Genomic DNA, 27,687 nt, shown 5'->3' with positions numbered 1-27,687 from the left:
ATATATATATATATATATATAATGTAGTGTTTTTATCAATGTCAACTTTATTTGTGCTGAACATTTACAACAAAGACACAATATAAACAATGCATTTGCTCTTGTTCAGCTTTACCCAAATCTAAAGGCTTTACATTTGGATGATGTGATGATGAGTCTGATTTGAAATGTTTGTTTTTCAGAAGGAGCCGCGTTCCGTTCTTCTTCTTCTTCCGCTCTGGACGTCGGCCATTTTAAGTCTTCCTGTGAAAATGTGGGACTTTTTACCAAAACATCGCCGTTTGAAAACGACTCTCCGCTCGCCTCCACCTCTCTGCTGGCCACGCCCTCTTCTCTGCTGGCCACGCCCTCTTCTCTGCTGGCCACGCCCTCTTCTCTGCTGGCCACGCCCTCTTCCCTGCTGGCCATGCCCGCCCCTGCCCTGACCACGCCCTCGTCTCTGCTGACCACGCCCACCGCGGGCCTGACCACGCCCACCTTCCTGCCCGGCCTCTCGCTGAAGCCGGCGGCGCTGACGCAGAAGCCGACGGCGTATGTGCGGCCGATGGACGGGCAGGACCAGAATCCCAGCGCCTCCCCCCAGCTGAAGCCCCCCCTGCAGGCCGCCGAGGGGTACAACAGCGGGGCCAACGCCAAGAACAGACTGCCCAAACTCAGCCTGGGACACGCTGCGGAGGTAAGAGATCTCCTGCTTCGATCACAGCTCATTTATGTAGAACTTTACAACAACACAGAAGAACAAAGTGCATCACTGGAAGAAAAAACTATAAAACACAACATGACGACGTCTTACACACATTTAAAGCAGAACTCAGTAACGTGTTTACCTTAACAAATCCTCACGCACTTTCATCTCCCCCTGGTGTCTCTGGACAGAAAACCACAAGAAGAAGCTAACAGGCTAACTGTGGGCTAGCACCACTTAAACAGTATTTACAGCCACGTTTGACTGACAAATATCTCCATTGTGTAACTGATGAACAACATCCCTCTGTCCCTTTGTCTTTTCTGTCAGTGTAGGATTTACTCTCACGGACGATTAATGAGTAAAAAACACCACATATACGACACCTGCAGTGGCGCTTACGGCCTCTAGGGGCAGGAGTTACTTAGTTCTGCTTTAAGTGGGAAGTACGTGGGGAGGAGACACATCCAAAGGTCAATGGTCCAACCAGAGCCCACAGCCGGGAAGGGGAGAGGAGGAGGGAGAGGGGGGGGGGACTCGCTCCACAGCGATGCCGGCTGGAGCAACAACTCTTTCTCTGAAGACACAGACACTGTTCAGCTCACGATGGAGTTAATAAAGTGTTCAGTTTGACCTGTGATGCTTAAAGGGACTTTACAGAGTTTAAAACATGTTAAAACCATGTGTTTTCCTCCCATACATGTTCCAGTCATGTTAGAATGAGCTCAGACCTGTTCACCACCACGGCCTCTGAAGTCCTGCAAAGGCAGCGCCATGTAGACCAGCTCTCACTGCTGCTGTAGTAAACCCACCTCTTTGTATAAACCGCGCCCTCTAGTGGCGCCGGCACAGAGCGCACTGTCCCTCTGACCCCCGGCCTTCATGACGCTGCTGCTTCATCACGAGTCAGAGCGTCGTCTTCTAGACAGGGTTCCAGAGGTTAAGACAGTTCAATAAAGGGCTCAGACTGATCTACGTGTAAATAAATCAAGTCAAACTGTACAGACCACACAGGTCCCTCATGTGAGTCACCCAGCGGGGGGGGGGGCAGGTCGTTCACTGTGAAGAACCTGCTCACAGAGCGTGTAAATGATGTTATTGTAATGTTAGTGTTATTGTAATGTTAGTGTTATTGTAATGTTAGGGTTATTGTAATGTTAGTGTTGTTGTAATGTTAGTGTTGTTGTAATGTTAGGGTTATTGTAATGTTAGTGTTGTTGTAATGTTAGTGTTGTTGTAATGTTAGTGTTGTTGTAATGTTAGTGTTATTGTAATGTTAGTGTTGTTGTAATGTTAGTGTTATTGTAATGTTAGTGTTATTGTAATGTTAGTGTTATTGTAATGTTAGTGTTATTGTAATGTTAGTGTTATTGTAATGTTAGTGTTATTGTAATGTTAGTGTTATTGTAATGTTAGTGTTGTTGTAATGTTAGTGTTGTTGTAATGTTAGTGTTGTTGTAATGTTAGTGTTATTGTAATGTTAGTGTTGTTGTAATGTTAGTGTTATTGTAATGTTAGTGTTATTGTAATGTTAGTGTTATTGTAATGTTAGTGTTATTGTAATGTTAGTGTTATTGTAATGTTAGTGTTGTTGTAATGTTAGTGTTATTGTAATGTTAGTGTTATTGTAATGTTAGGGTTATTGTAATGTTAGTGTTGTTGTAATGTTAGTGTTATTGTAATGTTAGTGTTATTGTAATGTTAGGGTTATTGTAATGTTAGTGTTATTGTAATGTTAGTGTTATTGTAATGTTAGTGTTATTGTAATGTTAGTGTTATTGTAATGTTAGGGTTATTGTAATGTTAGTGTTATTGTAATGTTAGGGTTATTGTAATGTTAGGGTTATTGTAATGTTAGGGTTATTGTAATGTTAGTGTTATTGTAATGTTAGTGTTATTGTAATGTTAGTGTTATTGTAATGTTAGTGTTATTGTAATGTTAGTGTTATTGTAATGTTAGTGTTATTGTAATGTTAGGGTTATTGTAATGTTAGTGTTATTGTAATGTTAGTGTTATTGTAATCCGGTTATGTTCCTGTGCTGATCGAGAGCTGGGATGTTTCCGGTATATATCAGGGGAATGGGTCATGTGACGTCACACGCTGACCTGGGACACTTTTCCACAGCTGAGTTGCCGGGAGCTGACCTTTATTATTACATTATAACCTGTTTTGGAACTGAATCATCCATGACGGAGGTGGAGTAACGCTTCACGGAGCTGCTGGGAGTGTCTGGTCCGACTGCAGGTGCACCTTAGGGCAGCTCGGGTTCTGTGAGTAAGCTGGTTAGCGATGGCCACATCGCCGGGTTAATCACATATAAAACCTTTAGTTTTCACGCGCCTCAGTAGGGTTTATGCTTGAGCGTGGGCTGTGTCTAAATACCACCTGTAATATACGGCTTTAAACTAGAGCAGGGGTGCCCAAAGTGGGGCCCGTGGGCCAAATTTGGCCCGCCGAAACAGTTCTGTTGGCCCGCCAGAGAGTGACCTACTTTTGCGCTGTGTGTGGTTAAAACTAACTTACTCTCTTCCATTCATTCTCAATGGTAAATATGGATGCAGTACACTTTTTGACCACCAGCGTCAAATTGGGGGCGCTGTTTCACTCCTTTCACAAAGTTAAGGAAACACTGTTGTGGTGTCTATTTATCAATTACAGAACATTGTAGCAGCAACTTTCCCAGTTTTCCAACTTTTATTGCAAGGGTTGTTGACGTCAACAACAGTATATGTTAAAAATTGACTTATAAAAGAATTGATGCTGAACTGACACTTTCAAAATACTGTAATGTGGCATTTTCTTTGAGTTAACCTCTTAACTCCCGCCTGAACCGAGGGGATTTTTTTCCTCACGTCATCAGATTCTTTTTCCATCATTTTTTTGTTGGGTATTTAACTCATTATTGTAACTTTTTTGTCACATTTTTGTCCTTTTTTCGTCAATTTTTTGTCATTTTTTGTCACATTTTAGTCATTTTTTTCTTCACTTTTTTGACAATGTTTTCTCACTTTTTTCTCACATTTCCATCATTGTTTTCGTCTCAGTTTTGTTACTATTTTCACAGCTTTTTTCCAGAAGCTTTTGGACTGGGGTAAAGCCAAACTGGAGAAACTGTGCTCGGTTCAGGTGGGAGTTAAGGGGTTAACGAATGAGGTAAAGTTACTGTAGGCGCTGCAGATACAGGTGTTTTTTTTTGGCACTAAATGCTACAATTGGCATAGTATACCATTTGTTTTAATATAGCATGTTATTTGCAGTTATATGTGTTTTTCGTGCTTGTCATCGCTGTGTTTGGCCCGCGACTCACAGGCACTTTTTAATTTTGGCCCTCGGAGACAAAAGGTTTGGGCCCCCCTGAACTAGAGCCAAAGTGATTTCATTTGTTTGTTTGTTGGTCGTTCAGCCCTGCTGGTCACAGATCCGCCCGGTACCTAAACGAGCGCAGTCGCTTTATCGCCTTGGAAAAGACAGGTGGATATTTACAACATGGATTTAAAGGATCAGAGAGTCTGGTTATGGGTCGGGCTGGGCACCGTTAAAGAATTGTTGCTCAGACGATTGTGGATTGTTGGTTTTGCTTGATTTTGTGTGGTTTCTGAGCAGCCGATTGTGTTTCCTCTGTGGTGTTGGTACATCCTGTTCTGCAGAGGCTGCTTTGCTTCGGCTCATTGAGTTTTTAATTGCAGTGAATGGAGCACACGCTGGATTCAGGCTGAAAGACTGAATTAAAACCTGATTACCCCGATGACGGGTGTTCTTCAGGTAAATGTGTCTGTGTTTTCTGTGAATCTGCTGAACTGAGCTCTTTCCTAAAATGGTTCCTCCCCCTGAGAGAGCGAGCTGACAGCCGGGGCGCCTCTGTGAGTTTCTGTGAGTTTCCTGTGAGTGTTTGGGCCTAATGAGCTCCTCCGTGTCAAAAACAGCTCACTTTTTAAACAGATTTAAAGTTTGGGGAAAGTCTGGCTGTGAGTTGGGCTGAAGCCGACAGACGAACACTGGGTAATTACCTTCACTCACACGTGTGGATCCAGTGTGTTAAGGCTCTTCTCCTGCTTAAAGGGGCAGGTTTTAATGCTTTGGCAAATATCACTTATTAAGATGGAGAAGGTCTGGTAAAAGTCGTTTATTTCAGTGAAGCAGCAACTGTAATATAGAAATGTTTGGTTATTTGTATTTGAATGTTTAAGCTCCTGAAGGAAGTGACAGATAAAGGTAAAGTTCAGTTTGACTCATTTCCCGTTGACTTCACACGGTCGGCTCGGCAACAGTTTAACGTGGTTTGCCTCTGTGGATGTCACTTCCTGTCAGTCCATGAGGAAGTGAAGCTGTGTGGTCTTCAGTGTCACTTTTTAGGTTGGTTTGTCAGACACTGAGGTCAGAGATGTTAAAGATCTTTTACCTTTACATGTTTCAGCGCCATCTGCAGGCCGTCATCAGAAGTATCACCGGCGTGCGGTGACGTGTCACAGATCAGCTGTTCTTACTTCTGAGGCGTGACCAGTCTGACGGTCCCAACAGGTCCCACAGACTGGCCACGCCCCCTGACGGTCCCAACAGGTCTGACAGACTGACCACGCCCCCTGACGGTCCCAACAGGTCCCACAGACTGGCCACGCCCCCTGACGGTCCCAACAGGTCCCACAGACTGGCCACGCCCCCTGACGGTCCCAACAGGTCCGACAGACTGGCCACGCCCCCTGACAGTCCCAACAGGTCCCACAGACTGGTCCCGCCCCCTGCCACCAGGGGGCGTGGCCAGTCTGACGGTCCAACAGGAGGAGCGTTTCTCCTGTCCCACACCTGGGACCTCCTCCGATGACCACGCCCCCTGTCGCCCTGAATGCACCGGGCGGCAGGGGGCGTGGCCAGTCTGTGGGACCTGCTGGGACCGTCAGACTGGTCACGCCTCAGAAGTTAGAACAGCTGATCAGTGACACGTCACCGCACGCCGGTGATACTTCTGATGACGGCCTGCAGATGGCGCTGAAACATGTAAAGGTAAAAGATCTCTAACATCTCTAACCTCAGTGTCTGACAAAACAACCTAAAGAGTGATACTAGAACACAAGTAACACAACGTTAGGAAGTTATACGTGATGTTCAGTGTCGTCCTGTCACTTCCTTCACGTCCTGACACAGTTTGTCTAAATGAGACGTGAGAGTTTCTGCAGCTGCGGCTTTGACAGTGAAGTTTGTGTCTTAATGAGGCTGAAACATATGGTCTTTCACAGCACAGGGAGAGAGAGAGTTTCAGTGTCTAACAGAGACCGAGCAGAAAGTATCACCTGCTCCCTTACAGTGGAGGCAATGTGAGTGCTGTTCCAAAACCACCGGGAAGCAGCAGCAGTGTTTGCGCTTGACCATCGTGCACGTTTAACCCTTAACTCCCGCCTGAACCGAGCACAGTTTCTCCAGCTTTACCCCAATCCAAAAGCTTCTGGAAAAAAGGTGGGAAAATAGCAACAAAACTGAGACGAAAACAATGATGAAAACTTTGACCAAAAAGTGAGAAAACTTTGACCAAAAAGTGAGAAAACTTTGACAAAAAAGTGAGAAAACTTTGACCAAAAAGTGAGAAAACTTTGACCAAAAAGTGAGAAAACTTTGACCAAAAAGTGAGAAAACTTTGACCAAAAAGTGAGAAAACTTTGACCAAAAGTGAGAAAACTTTGACCAAAAAGTGACGAAAAAATTGACCAAAAAAATGACTATAAATGTATTTTAAAAAATGACAAAAAAGCTACAAAATGAGTTGAAAACCCCCCCCAAAAAAGATGGAAAAAAATGTGATGACGTGAGGAAAAAGATCTATTTAGATGAGTGTTTTGTAGATCTTAGCTTTCAACTGAGGCGTTACACTGGCCACAGGATTTGGGTAAAGCTGAACTGGAGAAAATGCCCTGAGTTCAGGCGGGAGTTAAGAGGTTAACTGGAGAATCAGGGTCTTCTTCCTCCTGTTTAATCCCTGTCTTTATTTTAGACAGAGGAATCACCCACGGCCCCATTGGCGGCTTGAGAAAAGTCAAATGAGCCCGTGTAATGATCGGTTTCCTCCTCTTCGTGTTCGCTCAGGTCTGCACGCTGTGGAAATGGAGTTGATGCCACGAATGTCTAACTAAATCTTGACTAAAACTCTTGACATTAAAAGTCCAACTGTGGTTTGATGCCACGAATGTCTAACTAAATCTTGACTAAAACTCTTGACATTAAAAGTCCAACTGTGGTGAAAACAAACACTGTGAGAATGAGAAAGGACAAAGGTGTGTCTGAGTCTGGGTTTGGGAACAGAGTCTCGGTTTAACAGGGGACACAGACCAAGGACAAAAGCATCATTTTCATATTTGGAGCGGCTCGATTAGCTTCAAACGCCGGTGATAAATCTGACAGAGCGACGGCGTAAACTCCACATGGACCTTCAACTTCCTCAGACTCTCAGGGCCGACCTCAGAGCTCACTTCAGCAAAGGCTTTACCAACACTTTCAAGAAGGAGACTTGACTTTGTCGTAGTTTAGGGTGAACATCTCACTCACTGCTGGGAGAATCTACATGAAACAAAACGTGGAAGTGAAACTATAAACATCTCAGAGTCAAAACAGTATTAATGAATTTGTCCAAAAACGTATGAATATTTGGCTCTGCTGGTCATTTCTCAGTGAAGTCTGGTTTCTCCAACAGCTGACTCATTTACATATCATGGCGCGGGCTGGTCTGCAGATTACCCACAATGCCGTAGCGCAGGGGTGCCCAAAGTGGCCCGCCGAAACAATTCTGTTGGCCCGACAGAGAGTGACCTACTTTTGCGCTGCGTGTGGTTAATATAACTCTCTTCTATTCATTCTCAATGGTAAATATGGATGCAGTACACTTTTTGGCCACCAGCGTCAAATTGGGGGCGCTGTTTCACTCCTTTCACAAAGTTAAGGAAACACTTGTGTCTTGGTGTTTATCAATCACAGAGCTTTGTAGCATCAACTTTCACAGTTTTTCAACTTTTATTGCAAAGGTTGCTGACATTAACAAAGGCACATGTTAAAAACTGACTTATAAAAGAATTGATGCCGAACTGACAGTTTCAAAATGATCTAATGTGGCGTTTTATTTGAGTTAAATGAATGAGGTAAAGTCACTGTAGGTGCTGCAGATACAGGTGGTGTTGTTGTTTACATTTTGCACTAAATTGCTACAATAGTTGATTTTGTTTGACTAAAACTAGGCTTTTGCCATAGTTAACATTTGTTTTAATGTAGCATGATATTTGCATAGATAGAATCAAATGCAAATGTATATCAAAAAATAAAATAAAGTAACTATTATTATTTGCAGTTATATGTGTTTGGTCCGCGACTCACAGGCACATTTTCATTTTGGCCTCGGAGACCAGAAGTTTGTGCCCCCCTGCCGTAGCGGATCACACTTTACCCCGGCCTTAAACGACGCTGTGTCCGGCTGCAGACACACTTCCTGTCGGGGCATCTGGACTTATATCTGCTGGTGTTTCCTTTGCTCCTCGTCCTCATCGTTCTCATTGAATAAAAAGCGCGTCTTCGTTTTGAAACAGAATAACCAATGATCAAATGGCACACGGATTCTTCAGTGAGAATCTTAAAGTAGGAGAAAAACCAACAGGAAGAAAAGCCTCTCCAGACTCTGACCTGAACATGAATAAATCTAAACAAAGTCAAACCACGATGATCAGTGAGACATTATTCATCGTAGAGGATTTTAAACCCTCATGTGTCCCGTGATGGAAGGGCATCAGGCTCAGCAGAGAACAGGAGTGACGGGATCCTCCAAACACACGTGTCTCTGAGACGCTTTAATTGGACTGTAAGTCACAGCTTATCTGCAGAGCACAGCTGTGAGCGAGAGGAGGAGGAGGAGGAGGAGGAGGAGGGAGAGGGAGAGGAGGAGGAGGAGGAGGAGGGAGAGGAGGAGGAGGAGGAGGAGGAGGAGAGGAGGAGGAGGAGGAGGAGGAGGAGGAGGAGGAGGAGGAGGAGGAGAGAGAGAGGAGAGGAGGAGGAGGAGGGAGAGGAGGAGGAGGAGAGAGAGGAGGAGGAGGAGGAGGAGGAGGAGAGAGAGAGGAGAGGAGGAGGAGGAGGGAGAGGAGGAGGAGGAGGAGGAGGAGGAGGAGGAGGAGGAGAGAGAGAGGAGAGGAGGAGGAGGAGGGAGAGGAGGAGGAGGAGAGAGAGGAGGAGGAGGAGGGGGAGGAGGGGGAGGGAGAGGAGGAGGAGGAGGAGGAGGAGGAGGGAGAGGAGGGAGAGGAGGGAGAGGAGGAGGAGGAGGAGGAGGAAGAGGAGGAGGAGGAGGAGGAGGGAGAGGAGGAGGAGGAGGGAGAGGAGGAGGAGGAGGAGGAGGAGGAGGAAGAGGAGGAGGGAGAGGAGGAGGAGGAGGAGGAGGGAGAGGAAGAGGAGGAGAGAGGAGAGGAGGAGGAGGAGGAGAGAGAGAGGAGGAGGAGGAGGAGGAGGAGAGAGAGAGGAGAGGAGGAGGAGGAGGGAGAGGAGGAGGAGGAGAGAGAGGAGGAGGAGGAGGGGGAGGAGGGGGAGGGAGAGGAGGAGGAGGAGGAGGAGGGAGAGGAGGGAGAGGAGGGAGAGGAGGAGGAGGAGGAGGAGGAGGAGGAGGAGGAGGAGGAGGATCACTGTGTCAGACTGTTTGTAATGCAGGCTATATGTTACCATAGACATGCACTAGCCTAGCACTAGCCTAGCACTAGCCTAGCACTAGCCTAGCACTAGCCTAGCACTAGCCTAGCACTAGCCTAGCACTAGCCTAGCACTAGCCTGGCACCAGTAAACTCTTCAAATATAAGGACTGCAGGAATTTGAAAATAGATATATCTCCATGATCAGCAACACTCTGGAAAACTAGGAAATGAAAGTCCTGAAACCCTTTAAGCTCTAAACCCCAGCACACTTTCTCCAGGTCGGCTTTACCCAAGCCTGAAAGATTCTTTATAAAAAGCGTCAAGTTAGCGTCGAAAAGGACTTTTTCAGACGTGTTTTGGATCTGGTTTAGTTTGAAGGTTTTAAGGGTTTGGAGTCGAGTCTCTCTTAAACTCCTGTAAATGAGCGTCGCTGTTATTTATTCCTCTGCTCTTTTCCAGGTGGGTCTTCAGAGCGATCCCAGCTGCGTGGAGGAGATCTTACGGGTGAGTCAGATCGTGAATGAATCCATGAATGAGTTTGTGACCTCATCACGCTCCCATCGCCGTAGAAACGGCGTCAGAGCGAGCACGGTGATGTCATAGGGCTGTATCCTAGCAACGCTGCATCCTCTCCTCAGCACCAGACACACACACACACACACACACACACACACACACACACACACACACACACACACACACACACACACACACACACACACACACACACACACACACACACACACACACACACACACAGAGAGAGAGAGAGAGGACCAGGAGAGTTTATCATTATTATTAAAACAAAGACAGGAAATCACATCAATCCATGTTTTCATTCATTCACCTTTTTTCCAAAACGGTCACTGTCCAACTCCAGTGAAGACGCTCTACCCTAACGTGGCAGCTACAGGTTCATCCGTTTCATGGTTTAAGGCGAGACACTGCAGGTGAAGAGGAAAAAAAATGTATATTAACAGATATTCATTTGAAACTGTTGCTGTCGATCACTGGCATAAATGTGAGAAAAAAATCCATTGCAAGTTTTCTGTGATTTTATCTTTTCATATAAGAACAAGGTGTTTTATGCCTAAAAATGCCCCAAATTTCCCATTTTTTTGGCAACGAAATCTGAATAATGGACAGAGCTACATTCAGATTTATTGCTTCATTTTATTGATGAATGAGTTGCCGAGACTTTCTCAGAGGGGATTCAGGATTTCTTGTTTAGTTTTAAAATAAGCTGTTTTTTAGTGTAAAAATGTGTAAAAATGTAATTTTCGCCTCATTTTTTGACATTGAAAACTCAATAAATGGGGCTTAAGGGATTAAATAATAAAAAATCCCTCTGAAAAAATCTTCCAAATATAGTTCAGTCCAAGGCTGGAAAATGTGAAGTCTTTAGGTCCGACTGACGTGGACATAGTGTCGCCGCAATGACAGAAACATGTGTTTGGAGAAAAAGGCCCTTGAAATTGTGTTCTCCCATATAAGTCTATGGGGGAACATTGAATCAGCGCAATATTTAAACATGTTATTGTGAAGATTAGGCATGTTTTCTGTTTCCGGGTGAAGCTTGTATGTTCAGGGACCAATGTGGCCCAAAACCTGAAAACTGAAAAAAATAGAGTTTTGCATCAACAAAGTATCGTTCAGGCACCGGTTTCAAAAACGCCGTGTGGTTAAAGTCCTGGTATCTAATAAACACCAGTCCCGGCCCAGACGTGATGACTCCACTTCTCTGAGCCACACCTGAGCACTGGACTAATGTGTCTTCACTCACATGATGGTGACGATGACGTGTGTTTCCAGGAGATGACTCACTCGTGGCCTCCTCCTCTCACGGCCATCCACACCCCGGTCAAAGCCGAGCAGACCAGGTTCCCCATCCCCTACAAGGTACTCCCTCACAGTGCACATCTGTATGTCCTCCAGTTACACATCTGTCCTCCAGTCACACATCTGTCCTCCAGTCACACATCTGTCCTCCTCCAGTTACACATCTGTCCTCTAGTCACACATCTGTCCTCCTCCAGTCACACATCTGTCCTCTAGTCACACATCTGTCCTCCTCCAGTCACACATCTGTCCTCCTCCAGTCACACATCTGTCCTCCTCCAGTTACTGTACACATCTGTCCTCCTCCAGTTACTGTACACATCTGTCTGTTCCTGCAGGAGCCGCTCGTGTCCAGCACCGGGTTCAGCGCTCAGAGTGAGTACCCGTCCTCCTGAAGACGCTCACTGTTGTTGTGCCCTTGGGCCTCAGTGTGTGTGTCCTGTTGTTGTGCCTTTGGGCCTCAGTGTCTGCGTCCTGTTGTTGTGCCCTCGGGCCTCAGTGTGTGTGTCCTGTTGTTGTGCCCTTGGGCCTCAGTGTCTGCGTCCTGTTGTTGTGCCCTTGGGCCTCAGTGTGTGCGTCCTCTGGTGTACGAGCTGAATGAAGGAGAAAAGCTCTGTATAAGTTGCCATGAACTCTGAGTTATCCAGACTGGTCCGAGTTCAGACACAGATGAAACTGTTGCTTTTGATTCTTCAACATTACGTTTGTTGCATGTTTTTAATTAGTTTAGTTTTTGTCACATTTTACTTTTTTCATTAAAAAAGTCAGAAAGCTCTTTCCGCGCCCAGGGGCGTCCAGCGCGGCCGACGCTAGAGTTGGAAATGTTGAACTTTTTGGCGAAATTGGCGAGTGTCGACCAATCAGGAGCTTCCCCCACAGTGACGCAGCTGAGCCCCCGGGGCAGATGTTCAGCCGGCCCCACAGATGTAAACAAGTCACGGAGGTTTAGCTTCATCATGAACCGGAGCTACAGCAGCTCTGGGACTTTCACAAAGACACATCAGTGTTTCTTTACCGAAACACCAGGATTAAAAGACAAGTTATATCAGAGGCTGAATCTGCACTAGGAATGTGTTTGGGCCTCGAGGAGCCTGTTGTAGCATTAGCACCAGGGAAAGCTAATGCTAAGCTAAACCTCCGGTCCTCACGTGAAAACAAGAAATATGCACAAACAAAAGCACCATCTACGTAAAGAACTGTTTAACAATGATCACACACTGAGCTGGGCTGAGTTTGTAGTTTATTACTCACATCATCTACTGTTAGCTCCGGGAGAAAACCATAGCTTGTTAGCTCAGTTAGCTCAGTTAGCTCAGTTAGCTCAGTTCCCTCACTTAGCTCAGTTAGCTCAGTTCGCTCACTTAGCTCAGTTAGCTCAGTTAGCTCAGTTAGCTCAGTTCGCTCAGTTCGCTCAGTTAGCTCAGTTAGCTCAGTTAGCTCAGTTAGCTCAGTTAGCTCAGTTAGCTCAGTTAGCTCAGTTCGCTCAGTTCGCTCAGTTCGCTCAGTTGGCTCAGTTGGCTCAGTTAGCTCAGTTAGCTCAGTTAGCTCAGTTAGCTCAGTTCGCTCAGTTCCCTCAGTTCCCTCAGTTCCCTCAGTTCCCTCAGTTCCCTCAGTTCCCTCAGTTCGCTCAGTTAGCTCAGTTGGCTCAGTTAGCTCAGTTAGCTCAGTTAGCTCAGTTCGCTCAGTTAGCTCAGTTAGCTCAGTTGGCTCAGTTAGCTCAGTTAGCTCAGTTCGCTCAGTTGGCTCAGTTAGCTCAGTTCCCTCAGTTCCCTCAGTTCGCTCAGTTCCCTCAGTTCCCTCAGTTCCCTCAGTTCCCTCAGTTCCCTCAGTTCCCTCAGTTCGCTCAGTTAGCTCAGTCAGCTCAGTTAGCTCAGTTGGCTCAGTTAGCTCAGTTAGCTCAGTTAGCTCAGTTCGCTCAGTTAGCTCAGTTAGCTCAGTTGGCTCAGTTAGCTCAGTTAGCTCAGTTCGCTCAGTTGGCTCAGTTGGCTCAGTTAGCTCAGTTAGCTCAGTTAGCTCAGTTAGCTCAGTTCGCTCAGTTAGCTCAGTTAGCTCAGTTCGCTCAGTTCCCTCAGTTCCCTCAGTTCCCTCAGTTCGCTCAGTTAGCTCAGTTAGCTCAGTTAGCTCAGTTCGCTCAGTTAGCTCAGTTCCCTCAGTTCCCTCAGTTAGCTCAGTTAGCTCAGTTAGCTCAGTTCGCTCAGTTAGCTCAGTTCGCTCAGTTCGCTCAGTTAGCTCAGTTCGCTCAGTTCCCTCAGTTCCCTCAGTTCCCTCAGTTCGCTCAGTTAGCTCAGTTAGCTCAGTTAGCTCAGTTCGCTCAGTTCGCTCAGTTAGCTCAGTTAGCTCAGTTAGCTCAGTTCGCTCAGTTCGCTCAGTTAGCTCAGTTAGCTCAGTTAGCTCAGTTAGCTCAGTTCGCTCAGTTCGCTCAGTTAGCTCAGTTCCCTCAGTTCCCTCAGTTCGCTCAGTTCCCTCAGTTCGCTCAGTTAGCTCAGTTCCCTCAGTTCCCTCAGTTCCCTCAGTTCGCTCAGTTAGCTCAGTTCGCTCAGTTCCCTCAGTTCCCTCAGTTCCCTCAGTTCGCTCAGTTAGCTCAGTTAGCTCAGTTAGCTCAGTTCGCTCAGTTAGCTCAGTTCGCTCAGTTAGCTCAGTTAGCTCAGTTAGCTCAGTTAGCTCAGTTCGCTCAGTTCGCTCAGTTAGCTCAGTTAGCTCAGTTCCCTCAGTTCCCTCAGTTCCCTCAGTTCCCTCAGTTCGCTCAGTTAGCTCAGTTCGCTCAGTTAGCTCAGTTCGCTCAGTTCCCTCAGTTCCCTCAGTTCCCTCAGTTCGCTCAGTTAGCTCAGTTAGCTCAGTTAGCTCAGTTCGCTCAGTTAGCTCAGTTCGCTCAGTTAGCTCAGTTAGCTCAGTTAGCTCAGTTAGCTCAGTTCGCTCAGTTCGCTCAGTTAGCTCAGTTAGCTCAGTTCGCTCAGTTCCCTCAGTTCCCTCAGTTCCCTCAGTTCGCTCAGTTAGCTCAGTTCGCTCAGTTAGCTCAGTTCGCTCAGTTCCCTCAGTTCCCTCAGTTCCCTCAGTTCGCTCAGTTAGCTCAGTTAGCTCAGTTAGCTCAGTTAGCTCAGTTAGCTCAGTTCGCTCAGTTCGCTCAGTTAGCTCAGTTAGCTCAGTTCCCTCAGTTCCCTCAGTTCCCTCAGTTCGCTCAGTTAGCTCAGTTCGCTCAGTTCCCTCAGTTCCCTCAGTTCCCTCAGTTCGCTCAGTTAGCTCAGTTAGCTCAGTTAGCTCAGTTCGCTCAGTTAGCTCAGTTAGCTCAGTTCGCTCAGTTCGCTCAGTTAGCTCAGTTCGCTCAGTTCCCTCAGTTCCCTCAGTTAGCTCAGTTCCCTCAGTTCCCTCAGTTCGCTCAGTTAGCTCAGTTAGCTCAGTTCGCTCAGTTCCCTCAGTTCCCTCAGTTCCCTCAGTTCGCTCAGTTAGCTCAGTTCGCTCAGTTCCCTCAGTTCCCTCAGTTCCCTCAGTTCGCTCAGTTAGCTCAGTTAGCTCAGTTAGCTCAGTTCGCTCAGTTAGCTCAGTTAGCTCAGTTCGCTCAGTTAGCTCAGTTAGCTCAGTTCGCTCAGTTCCCTCAGTTCCCTCAGTTAGCTCAGTTCCCTCAGTTCCCTCAGTTCGCTCAGTTAGCTCAGTTAGCTCAGTTCGCTCAGTTCCCTCAGTTCCCTCAGTTCCCTCAGTTCGCTCAGTTAGCTCAGTTCGCTCAGTTCCCTCAGTTCCCTCAGTTCCCTCAGTTCGCTCAGTTAGCTCAGTTAGCTCAGTTAGCTCAGTTCGCTCAGTTAGCTCAGTTAGCTCAGTTCGCTCAGTTCGCTCAGTTAGCTCAGTTCGCTCAGTTCCCTCAGTTCCCTCAGTTCGCTCAGTCAGCTCAGTTAGCTCAGTTAGCCCAGTTAGCTCAGTTAGCTCAGTTAGCTCAGTTCGCTCAGTTCCCTCAGTTCCCTCAGTTCCCTCAGTTCGCTCAGTTAGCTCAGTTCGCTCAGTTCGCTCAGTTAGCTCAGTTAGCTCAGTTAGCCCAGTTAGCTCAGTTAGCTCAGTTAGCTCAGTTCGCTCAGTTCCCTCAGTTCCCTCAGTTCCCTCAGTTCGCTCAGTTAGCTCAGTTCGCTCAGTTCGCTCAGTTAGCTCAGTTAGCTCAGTTAGCTCAGTTAGCTCAGTTAGCGGTGTGGACGCAGCATTAGAGTTGGGATGCTCAGGTTGTGCTGAGCTTTCGACAGATTTCTCCACAAACGGCAAAACAACACGGCCTTTCTCGAGAGCGGCCGCTGATCGTTGCTTCGTCTGCACATTCGTTCATCTACACGTGTTCAAACTGCTGCAGTCTCCAGTTACGTTAGCCACTTTATCGTCATTAGAATAACCTAATGATCTTTTTAAAATAGCCGCTGGTGTGACCTGAACATGTTGCTTTGATCTCGGGTCAGGAAACGACTTTAGCTTTAGCACCATTAGCTTTGTCCCTGACCTGGTCCTCTGTGCAGACGCTCTGCTTGGGGATTATGCAAAAGCAGAAAGTAGAAATGAAGCTGTTGGGTTAGAACCAGGACAAAGGAGTGAAAACACATGTGTGCAGCTGCAGTCAGAGTTTCCACAGCGTTTAAACGCTGACACACAAACTCCACACACTCTGGATGATTCACTGCTTTGGAAAGAAATGTCCACAAATGTTACAGATTAGCTCCACAAACCTGCCGCATTATTCTTCTGTTTCACAAATACTGTGGAGTCGCTGATTCTCACGAGGCACCGGCGGCTTCATGGTGGTTTTATGATGAAATGATGAAAGTGTTTTTACGAAATACAGGAGGATAAAATTCATTTACAACTTAGAAACATCAACCAGTCGTACATTTCATTCACTGACCACAGCTGCACCTGGGACTAAATATTGTTTTGGGATAATAATAGTTAGGGATGCACTTATACCAATACCAGTATCGGGCCGATACCACGTGCTTGTACTTAATAAAACAGGAGCAGCTCCAGGAGAGAAAATAAAACAAACTGGAGAATAGTTTAGTGTAAATCCAATATTCCACATAGAGCTGACTTTATTACAGACGACACTCCCTAAACCAGAGTCTGAGCTGGATTTAACCAGAGCTAAACGTCTGCAGAATTTACAACATACAGGCTAATGATGCTAATGATGCTAACTAGCCACTAACTCACGGCTAGCAGTTCTGGTGATTCTTACTCCAGGGGTTTATTCATCTGAAAAACTAACCCTGCGACTAAAAAGTCCGTAATAAAGAGATCCAGCATGTTTATATTGAGCCAAAATGAGCAAAACAATGAAAATGCTGAAGCTCCTGGATAAGTTACTATAAACACAGGAGAAAATCCACACGGAGCTGAAGTAAAGGAGAAAAGAGAGCATTTATCTGCAGTAATAAGTAACATCTCAATACTATTGTTCAATACAAATACATAAATGAATAAAGCACAAGCACTGAGGAGCTTTAGGACATGAGCTGTTCTGAGACATAAGAATAAAATGTCATCTGTTCCATTCTGATATAAGGAAATGTAACTGAGTAAATTCACTAATTACAAACCGATCTGTGTGAAAAAGTCTGATGAAGAAAATGCCTCGTACTCGTGTCAGTATTCGGTATCGGCGAGTACTTTAATCCAAGTACTCGTATGTGTTTTATAGAAAGTGGTGTCGGTGCCTCTGATAATAATAACATGACCTCAGACTGACCTCAGACTGACCTCAGACTGACCTCAGCCTCAGACTGACCTCAGCCTCAGACTGACCTCAGACTGACCTCAGACTCAGACTGACCTCAGACTGACCTCAGACTCAGACTGACCTCAGCCTCAGACTGACCTCAGACTCAGACTGACCTCAGACTGACCTCAGACTCAGACTGACCTCAGCCTCAGACTGACCTCAGCCTCAGACTGACCTCAGCCTCAGACTGACCTCAGCCTCAGACTGACCTCAGACTGACCTCAGACTGACCTCAGCCTGACCTCAGACTCAGACTGACCTCAGACTGACCTCAGACTGACCTCAGACTGACCTCAGCCTCAGACTGACCTCAGACTCAGACTGACCTCAGACTGACCTCAGACTCAGACTGACCTCAGCCTCAGACTGACCTCAGACTGACCTCAGCCTCAGACTGACCTCAGACTGACCTCAGCCTCAGACTGACCTCAGCCTCAGACTGACCTCAGCCTCAGCCTGACCTCAGCCTCAGACTGACCTCAGCCTCAGACTGACCTCAGCCTCAGACTGACCTCAGCCTCAGCCTGACCTCAGCCTCAGACTGACCTCAGCCTCAGACTGACCTCAGCCTCAGACTGACCTCAGACTGACCTCAGCTCCAGTTTGGGTAAACGTTGTGTTGTGTTTCCAGAGCGCTGCAGCGTCGCCGCGAACAAGCCGTCGACCAAAGCTCCTCAGAAATCGTGAGTTTTCTGTCTTTTTCTGTCTTTTTCTGTCTTTTTCTGTCTTTTTCTGTCTTTTTCTGTCTTCTCCTTATTCCACAACTTGCGTTGGTTATAAAAGTTAATCCACTTTGATTCAGGCGAAGGTTCCCCAAACATCAGAGACAGTCACAGAAAAACACTATTTTGGCTAATAGTCGCTAGTTACGACAGAAATAATGAAAAAGCTGTTTTACAAATTAAAATCAGGCTGTAAGACATTACATTACAGACGTGGAGCACTTCTGTTCCGCTGTGACGACACAACTGAGCAGGTCAGTCGTTCACCAGGAGAGGGCGGAGCCTCAGAGAGCAGGAGGGAGGAGCCTCAGAGAGCAAGAGGGCGGAGCCTCAGAGAGCAGGAGGGCGGAGCCTCAGAGAGCAGGAGGGCGGAGCCTCAGAGAGCAGGAGGGCGGAGCCTCAGAGAGCAGGAGGGCAGAGCCTCAGAGAGCAGGAGGGCGGAGCCTCAGAGAGCAGGAGGGCGGAGCCTCAGAGAGCAGGATTCAGGAGGATTACTGAGAGCTGCGTGAATGAAGCCACAAACCACTCTGGGGGTGTTTTTGATGAGGAAATAGCAGAACAACATGGCTAAAAGCTCCAAAAAGTGGATTTTGCAGGATATAGGACCTTTAATAATGACACAGAACTAGTGTTGTTTCTGACAGATCTTAGTTTGAGTCTTTTGAAGATTCCTTTTAGATTTAGTCACATTTTGGTAATTTTGGAATGAGTTTGTTGCAGCGCCAGATGACAAAGAAAAGAAGGAACGGGAAAAAAAGAGAAATTAAAACGAACGTCAGCCGAGCACAAACAGATCAGAGTTAGGTGGGCAAACAAGCTAATACTAGCCTGAAGTTAGCAGCGCAAACAAGCTAATATTAGCCTGAAGTTAGCAGCACAAACAAGCTAATATTAGCCTGAAGTTAGCAGCACAAACAAGCTAATATTAGCCTGAAGTTAGCAGCACAAACAAGCTAATATTAGCCTGAAGTTAGTAGCACAAACAAGCTAATACTAGCCTGAAGTTAGCAGCACAAACAAGCTAATATTAGCCTGAAGTTAGCAGCACAAACAAGCTAATACTAGCCTGAAGTTAGTAACACAAACAAGCTAATATTAGCCTGAAGTTAGTAGCACAAACAAGCTAATATTAGCCTGAAGTTAGTAGCACAAACAAGCTAATATTAGCCTGAAGTTAGTAGCACAAACAAGCTAATACTAGCCTGAAGTTAGTAGCACAAACAAGCTAATACTAGCCTGAAGTTAGCAGCACAAACAAGCTAATATTAGCCTGAAGTTAGCAGCACAAACAAGCTAATATTAGCCTGAAGTTAGCAGCACAAACAAGCTAATATTAGCCTGAAGTTAGCAGCACAAACAAGCTAATATTAGCCTGAAGTTAGCAGCACAAACAAGCTAATATTAGCCTGAAGTTAGCAGCACAAACAAGCTAATATTAGCCTGAAGTTAGCAGCACAAACAAGCTAATATTAGCCTGAAGTTAGCAGCACAAACTTATATCAGTTCAAAGGTTGTGTGAAACTATGAAATGATTCTGACCCTTGAGTAAAACTGTAGAAAATTAACAGGACTTTTTATAACTTTAACTTTGTCCAGTTTCATCAACATTAACCAGCACAAGTGTTCAGTGTTTCAGTTACAAACAGCTTTGTCATTATTTAGACTTTGTCATTGTTTAGACTTATTATCTAGACTTTGTCCCGTGTGTGAATGTGTGTTTCCTGCAGGATGCTGGAGGACGACCTGAAGATCAGCAGTGATGAAGAGGAGCCAGAGCAGCAGGTGAGCGCCCCCTACTGGCCCAGAACATATTCAGTTGTATGTCACAGTCTCTGATGGGGCCGACACTCCTGACTGTACATGTCCGGTCCTGAAGTTAGTCCTGGGGCAGTAGTTATGTGGACTTCAGAGTGTGTGTGAAAGTAAATATAGCTCCAGGTACAAATCATCTCAGAAAAAAGTATTTGAAATTAACTTTATTTAATTGTACTAAACATTTAATCGTTAATTGCTATTGTTTGCTATTTGTTTTGTAAAATCAATGATAAAAGACTTTAGACTTATTCTTTGAAAAGAATGAATAGTAGCTAGAGGGATATATTATATTGTATCACATAAACGTGCGTCTCTGGGGCTGTTTTTAACTGTTATTTTCTTGAGCAATGATTATGAAAACATAAAAATGTCAATCAGTTGTTTTTCATCTTCATCCTGAGGAGAGATATTACTACCTGTTGTAGTACTGCATAATTCTGCTTCGGTATCAAAACTACTTTGTGTGATGTCATTGGTAGCGTATGTATAGAGTGCAAAGAGAGCTTTGTCCGAGTCGTGACATGAAAGGCGTTATTTATATAACAAGCAGCACCTCCCTCTCTCTTGGTACAGCTGCGTTTTACCTTACTCTGCGACCACATTGTTTTACTGGATACTTTCGTCCGCCTTTGCCGTGTTTTTGTGGAGGTTATGAGCAAAAGACATTTGAGACACAGCTGCAGCACAGAGGAGGCGTCACAAGAGGAGCTACAGGAAACGAGGAGGTATCCGGGCGAGACTCACAGCTGAGCCACACATGCCCCTATTGTTCGGGCTGATGGACGTTCACTGGAGAATAAAACAGATGAACTGCTAAGCTCTTCAGAAGATGGTGAGAGACTGTTGTGGAGCGGAGGGAGCTGCACAGGAGGAAGGAGGAGGAGCTGACCAGTGCAGGACACCACGCTCAGAAACAGGCACAGACCCAGGAGGCGGAGTTTCAGAGGATCAGAGGAGAACTCTACAATGACAAATAAAGCACTTCCTTATCATTATTTCAGAAAGTTGAATGGATGGAATCCTCACGTGCCTCAGAACTCTCTGACTTCAGTTCATTTGAAGCATGTTTAGACCTTTGGGGCTGAGGGTCTGGACTCGGGGAGTGAGAGCAGAACTTCAGGAGCAAAGTCTGGTTCCTCCACGGTTCCTCCTCGGCCTCGGTGAGCGGATAATGACTGTAATTAACAACAGTGTAATTAAGAGTGAACCTGCTGTAATTAGACTGATCTGACACACAGGAATCCTTCAGTGCATTTGAACTAAACAACAGTACTCACACCAGCAGCAGCAGCAATGGTAGTAGTAGTAGTAGTAGTAGTAGCAGCAGTAGTAGTTGTAGTAGTAGTAGTAGTAGTAATCATATAATCATCCAGTGTTTCGGGTGATTACTATCAGTGATTATCAGTGACTTTCTGCTGCTTCAGAATCCGTTCTCTGTGTTTGTCATGGATTCATTGATTAATTGAACCCATAAAAGGATCTGACACTTTAATCAGTGCAACAGTGTTTTAATGTTTTAATTAGACATTACTGTGGGTTTAGATCAGGTTCAGGCCTGGAGTTTACTCATGTTTATTATATATTGGATTAGTGGATTAGTCTAAGTGTTGGGTTAGTTTGGGTTAGTTTGGGTTAGTTTGGGTTAGTTTGGGTTAGTTTGGGTTAGTTTGGGTTAGTTTGCTAATGCTAACTTTGATCTGAAGCAGTGGTTCCCAAAGTGAGGGGATTGATGTATTAATGAAAACAGTGATATTAGGCCAAATGACAAAATAATCCAAACTAACATCATTAAAGCAGATTTTATTATTATAATTCATATAAATCTACACATTTGACAGAAGTAAAAAGAGTTGGTTGAGTGATGTGGAGCTCGCGGCCTGGAAAGTCTTAAAGTACTGAAATCACACAGTTTAAGGCTGACTTCTGGAGCGGCCCAGGGTTTGTGTTTTAGTTTATGAAACGCTCAGATAACATAATAATACATGTTTTAATACATGAACGTGATCAGTGTTTTTCCATTAGTTTCTTAATCGATATAATTGTGATGTAAAAGATTAGACGTTCAGCCACTTTAAAGAAAGTCTCTTGGTATCGGTTAATATCGAATATCGGTCGATTCTCAAAACGCTATGGGCCCGATCTTGTGCATCAAAACGGAGACGATAGCCTGACATTTTGCCTCAGTAGGAGCGCTTTGTGATCTTGCCACTCCAGACTTAGTGCTTTTAAGTGGGTTGAGACATATACATTTTCCTTCAACCAGATGGACTCCGCCTCCAGGAGAGTGGTTGTGTGGGAGTGGGGGGTGAACATGTGCTTTTGTTTTGCTTCGCGTTCACGCCGAGCGCGGCCGATCCGCACCACAGCGGACACTGTAGCTCTTTTTCTCTGAGACGTGAACATGGTTTAGCTCACGATGGTTTAGCTCACCATGGTTTAGCTCACGATGGTTTAGCTCACGATGGTTTAGCTCACGATGGTTTAGCTCACGATGGTTTAGCTCACGATGGTTTAGCTCACGATGGTTTAGCTCACGATGGTTTAGCTCACGATGGTTTAGCTCACGATGGTTTTGCTCACGATGGTTTAGCTCACCATGGTTTTGCTCACGATGGTTTAGCTCACGATGGTTTAGCTCACGATGGTTTTGCTCACGATGGTTTAGCTCACGATGGTTTAGCTCACGATGGTTTAGCTCACGATGGTTTAGCTCACGATGGTTTAGCTCACGATGGGGTAAATACAGTTTTTAGTTTGAGCTGTGAGAGCCTAAGGCTTAAGAAAGAAGCAAGACAGCGCAATGTAAACCAGGAAGTGAATGTCAGCCGTGTTTCCATCAGTGCAGTCGCCTCCTCTTGTGACGCCCCCTGCAGGTGGCGGAGGCGAATGGCACATATAGTGCCACCACTCAGAAAATAATCCGCCAAGAGCCTGCGCCGCCACAAGATCTGGCCCAAAGGCTGGAAAAAACAAACTGAACTAACTTGGAATTTCTACAGACTTTTTTTTTGCTAATAATTAGTTTATTCTAAAACTAAACGAGCTTGGAAATAGAGACGATTCTGTCCATGTCTTAGAATGTGTCATCATCTCCAGCCCGTTTGTTCACAGTCTGTTCACCTGCAGCGTCTCCGGTGAATCATTAGTTTCTCTAAAGGCTCCAAACCCAGATCTGAGGGAGTGACTGATGATCCTGTCACACCAGAGTCGGCTTTAAAGCTCTGTGTTTTTAAAATAGCTCCAAACGGAGACAAATGTCCCTGAACTCAGTCATGGAGGAATAAACAAAGCACAGAGCGACTTTTCTATGAAGGTTCTCCAGGTCTGGTTCTGCTCTGGCTGGAGATCTACCATCATTACACACATCTTTTCTATGAAGGTTCTCCAGGTGTGGTTCTGCTCTGGGTGGAGATCTACCATCATTACTCACATCTTTTCTATGAAGGTTCTCCAGGTCTGGTTCTGCTCTGGCTGGAGATCTACATCATTACACACATCTTTTCTATGAAGGTTCTCCAGGTCTGGTTCTGCTCTGGGTGGAGATCTACCATCATTACTCACATCTTTTCTATGAAGGTTCTCCAGGTCTGGTTCTGTTCTGGCTGGAGATCTACCATCATTACTCACATCTTTTCTATGAAGGTTCTCCCGGTCTGGTTCTGCTCTGGCTGGAGATCTACCATCATTACTCACATCTTTTCTATGAAGGTTCTCCCGGTCTGGTTCTGCTCTGGGTGGAGATCTACCATCATTACTCTGTTTGTTCTATGAAGGTTCTCCAGGTCTGGTTCTGCTCTGGGTGGAGATCTACCATCATTACTCACATCTTTTCTATGAAGGTTCTCCAGGTCTGGTTCTGCTCTGGGTGGAGATCTACCATCATTACTCACATCTTTTCTATGAAGGTTCTCCAGGTCTGGTTCTGCTCTGGCTGGAGATCTACCATCATTACTCTGTTTGTTCATGACTGTGTTTGTTTTCACAGGCGTCTGAAAAGCCCAAAGGCAGAAGCTCCGCCTTAAGGTAAGACTCCAGTCTCATACACGTGTGTCAGATGCCCTCCCCTGCTGACGCTGCACTGTTAAAGTGACAGTCTGTAAGTGGACGGGGACATCAGTGTCAAGAGCGGGTCACACAGGCAGGAAGCAGAGTCACAGAGTCAGGGATCTGCTGTGGTAACATCGGATTATGAATAAAGCAACAGAACAAGTTCAAGTGTCTGGTGTCTCAGTGAGGGACGGAGGGAGCTGAGATGGAAGGACGGGTCAGTGCGGGGTCAGCAGTGATGCGGCATCGGACTGTCGTGGTGACGAGGGAGTCGACCCCGCCCTCACCTATGGTCATGTGACCCTCACCTGTGGTCATGTGACCCTCACCTGTGGTCATGTGACCCTCACCTGTGGTCATGTGATCCTCACCTGTGGTCATGTGATCCTCACCTGTGGTCATGTGATCCTCACCTGTGGTCATGTGATCTTCACCTATGGTCATGTGATCCTCACCTGTGGTCATGTGATCTTCACCTATGGTCATGTGATCCTCACCTATGGTCATGTGATCTTCACCTATGGTCATGAGATCCTCACCTATGGTCATGTGATCCTCACCTGTGGTCATGTGATCTTCACCTATGGTCATGTGATCCTCACCTGTGGTCATGTGATCTTCACCTATGGTCATGTGATCCTCACCTATGGTCATGTGATCTTCACCTATGGTCATGAGATCCTCACCTATGGTCATGTGATCCTCACCTGTGGTCATGTGATCCTCACCTATGGTCATGTGATCTTCACCTATGGTCATGAGATCCTCACCTATGGTCATGTGATCCTCACCTGTGGTCATGTGATCCTCACCTATGGTCATGTGATCCTCACCTGTGGTCATGTGATCCTCACCTATGGTCATGAGATCTTCACCTATGGTCATGAGATCCTCACCTATGGTCATGTGATCCTCACCTATGGTCATGTGATCCTCACCTATGGTCATGTGATCCTCACCTATGGTCATGTGATCCTCACCTATGGTCATGTGATCCTCACCTGTGGTCATGTGATCCTCACCTATGGTCATGAGATCTTCACCTATGGTCATGAGATCCTCACCTATGGTCATGTGATCCTCACCTATGGTCATGTGATCCTCACCTGTGGTCATGTGATCCTCACCTATGGTCATGTGATCCTCACCTGTGGTCATGTGATCCTCACCTATGGTCATGTGATCTTCACCTATGGTCATGAGATCCTCACCTATGGTCATGTGATCCTCACCTATGGTCATGTGATCCTCACCTATGGTCATGTGATCCTCACCTGTGGTCATGTGATCCTCACCTGTGGTCATGTGATCTTCACCTATGGTCATGAGATCCTCACCTATGGTCATGTGATCCTCACCTGTGGTCATGTGATCTGGGTAATGACCGAAAGGACAAGATCGTGGATGCAGATACTTCGCAGGGGGGGGTGAGGAGCTCGGTTACCCGGGAGGAGCTCGGAGTAGAGTCGCTGCTCCTTCACAGCTGAGGTGGCTCGGGCATCTGTTCTGGATACCTCCTGGTCGCCTCCCGCGGGAGGTGTTCCAGGCATGTCCTAGTGGGACAAGGCCTCGTGGAAGGCCCAGAACAGCTGTAGGAGGTCGAGGTCCCCCCCAGGAGGAGGTCGGGGTCAGAACAGCTGTAGGAGGTCGAGGTCCCCCCCAGGAGGAGGTCGGGGTCAGAACAGCTGGAGGAGGTCGAGGTCCCCCCCAGGAGGAGGTCGGGGTCAGAACAGCTGGAGGAGGTCGGGGTCAGAACAGCTGGAGGAGGTCGTGGTCCCCCAGAACAGCTGGAGGAGGTCGTGGTCCCCCAGAACAGCTGGAGGAGGTCGGGGTCAGAACAGCTGTAGGAGGTCGAGGTCCCCCCCAGGAGGAGGTCGTGGTCCCCCAGAACAGCTGGAGGAGGTCGGGGTCAGAACAGCTGGAGGAGGTCGTGGTCCCCCAGAACAGCTGGAGGAGGTCGGGGTCAGAACAGTTGGAGGAGGTCGTGGTCCCCCAGAACAGCTGGAGGAGGTCGGGGTCAGAACAGCTGGAGGAGGTCGTGGTCCCCCAGGAGGAGGAGGTCGGGGTCAGAACAGCTGGAGGAGGTCGGGGTCAGAACAGTTGGAGGAGGTCGGGGTCAGAACAGTTGGAGGAGGTCGGGGTCAGAACAGCTGGAGGAGGTCGGGGTCCCCCAGGAGGAGGAGGTCGGGGTCAGAACAGCTGGAGGAGGTCGGGGTCAGAACAGCTGGAGGAGGTTGGGGTCAGAACAGCTGGAGGAGGTCGGGGTCAGAACAGCTGGAGGAGGTCGAGTTCCCCCAGAACAGCTGGAGGAGGTCGTGGTCCCCCAGGAGGAGGAGGTGTGCGTGGATCGGGGAGTCTGGGCTGATAAATGGATGAAATCACAAAACTCCTGTCGATGTGTCACAAATGTTCACCTGGAAACAAAAACATGTTGCACTGATTCCATGTTTCGCGATGCATTTATTTGGGGAATAAAACAGAAAATGAGCCATTTTCTCACATTGTGGCGCGATTATCTGCACTTTAGTGTCTCCGACAGACTTTAAACTTTCCAGCCTTGGAATGAGCAATATTCTGAGGGATTATTTATTATTTAATTCCTAACCTGATTCATGCATTTTAACCTGGCTGCATTCATTACATGTAGTTCATCACCAAAACTATGGGTAAATTGGGGGAAAGAATATTCAGGACAACAATGTTTTTACAAAGCGATTCTTCATCATTATCCAGATGTTGATGTTTTGCACTAATTGCGATGTTTTCTCTCGTCGTTCGGCTCTTTCCAAACCCTCTGTGTCTCTGCCGAGTCGGAGCCGCTTCTGCCTCAGGCTAAAACACTGCTGTAGATAATGATGCTCCTCTGTTAGCACTTCTGTTAGCGTGTGCGTGTTAGCGTGTGCGTGTTGGCGTGTGCGTCTGCAGCTAACGAGCCTCTGCTCCTCGGAACAACATCCACACTCCTCTCACACATTAAACACGGCTATTTCCATTCTTTCTTTCTTTATTTAGTGTTTTCTCCGTCTCCGGGAGAAGAGCTGAACTCTGACAGTTTGGAAATGTTCAAAATAATGAGACGGAAGCGGCATGAGTTTCATTGTTGAAAGAGGAAGGAGTCGCCCATATATGGTCACGTTGGAAGCAGCCAGAGAGGAAACAAACACGCCCCTCCCTCCCTCAGTCTGTCTCACTCACTACCTGGACACAGACATAAAGGTTTAGCCTGTAGTGCCTCCCCTTAATCACTAGCGTTAGCTTTAGCCTGAGCTGTTGATCGATAACTTTCTCTCAGGCTAAAGGAAACGATCCCAGATGAATTTATCTGACGAACATTTACCCATAAATATGAAACTGTCCCTCATGGTCCATGTTTATCACAGAAATCCATCATTATCCACGTTTACTCGAGACGAGGAGTTAGAGACAACTAACTATCCACATGTTCATCCTTTAACCTGCTGTAATTCCTCTCCTGTCCAGTGGGGGGTCAGGGAGCAGCAGTGAGTCCGAGAGCAGCTCAGAGTCTGACACCGACGAATCAGAATCCAGCTCCAGCGACACCACCACACCCGAGGTACGGCTAACACAGATGCTAATATGAGCGTTTAGCCTACAGAGCTGCAGAACATCCAGAACCAGGAAGCACCACCACATTAGTCCAGTGCTCCGGCCTCTGCACTGGCTTCAGTCGCTCAGAGAACAGAGTTTAAAACAAGTCTCTTTATGATCGGGCTGCCCTGGTACAGCCGTATACAGGGGTCTCCTGGTGGTTCCTAGAGTCAGGACTAAACATGGTGAGGCTTCATTTCAGTTTCACGCAGCAAAGGTCTGGACCAGCCTCAGTATGACTCTGTTTAGGTCCAGGCAGAAAACCTGCCTCTTCACTGCTGCCTGTGGCAATTAATGGTATTTTAACTACTTTTAATATATAGTTTTATTTTATACATATTTGTATTTTTGTATATTTTCATTAGTTGTATTGCTTTGTTGTGTTTTTGTTGTGTTTTTATTGTGGTTTTGCTGTGACACACATTGAGTTGCTTTATGTATGAAATGAGCTGTATAAATACATTTGCCTTGCCTAGTACTGCTACTAATACTTACTACTTATACTTATACTAATACTACACTTACTACTACTAATACACAGACAAATCAGAATCCAGCGAAACCACCACACCCGAGGTTCTGC

General features: G+C 46.4%; 1 protein-coding gene across 1 annotated transcript in view; it reads left to right on the top strand.

Annotated features, from left to right (window-relative positions):
• Window positions 1-27,687, top strand: part of aff2 (AF4/FMR2 family, member 2) — a gene marked incomplete at its 5' end in the record, with an annotated part of 62,581 nt that overhangs the window by 13,246 nt on the left and 21,648 nt on the right. Inside the window, 8 exons of the mRNA XM_079557088.1 lie at window positions 183-676; window positions 9,789-9,833; window positions 11,142-11,228; window positions 11,507-11,543; window positions 17,543-17,594; window positions 19,361-19,415; window positions 23,434-23,471; window positions 26,976-27,069. Of these exons, the coding sequence (XP_079413214.1) occupies window positions 183-676; window positions 9,789-9,833; window positions 11,142-11,228; window positions 11,507-11,543; window positions 17,543-17,594; window positions 19,361-19,415; window positions 23,434-23,471; window positions 26,976-27,069 (902 nt within the window). The remainder of the gene's footprint in view (window positions 1-182; window positions 677-9,788; window positions 9,834-11,141; window positions 11,229-11,506; window positions 11,544-17,542; window positions 17,595-19,360; window positions 19,416-23,433; window positions 23,472-26,975; window positions 27,070-27,687) is intronic.

Source organism: Gobius niger, assembly GCF_951799975.1.
Source record: "Gobius niger genome assembly, chromosome: 5".
Lineage (NCBI taxonomy): Eukaryota > Metazoa > Chordata > Actinopteri > Gobiiformes > Gobiidae > Gobius > Gobius niger.
This window is presented reverse-complemented; position numbering and strand designations above follow the sequence as displayed.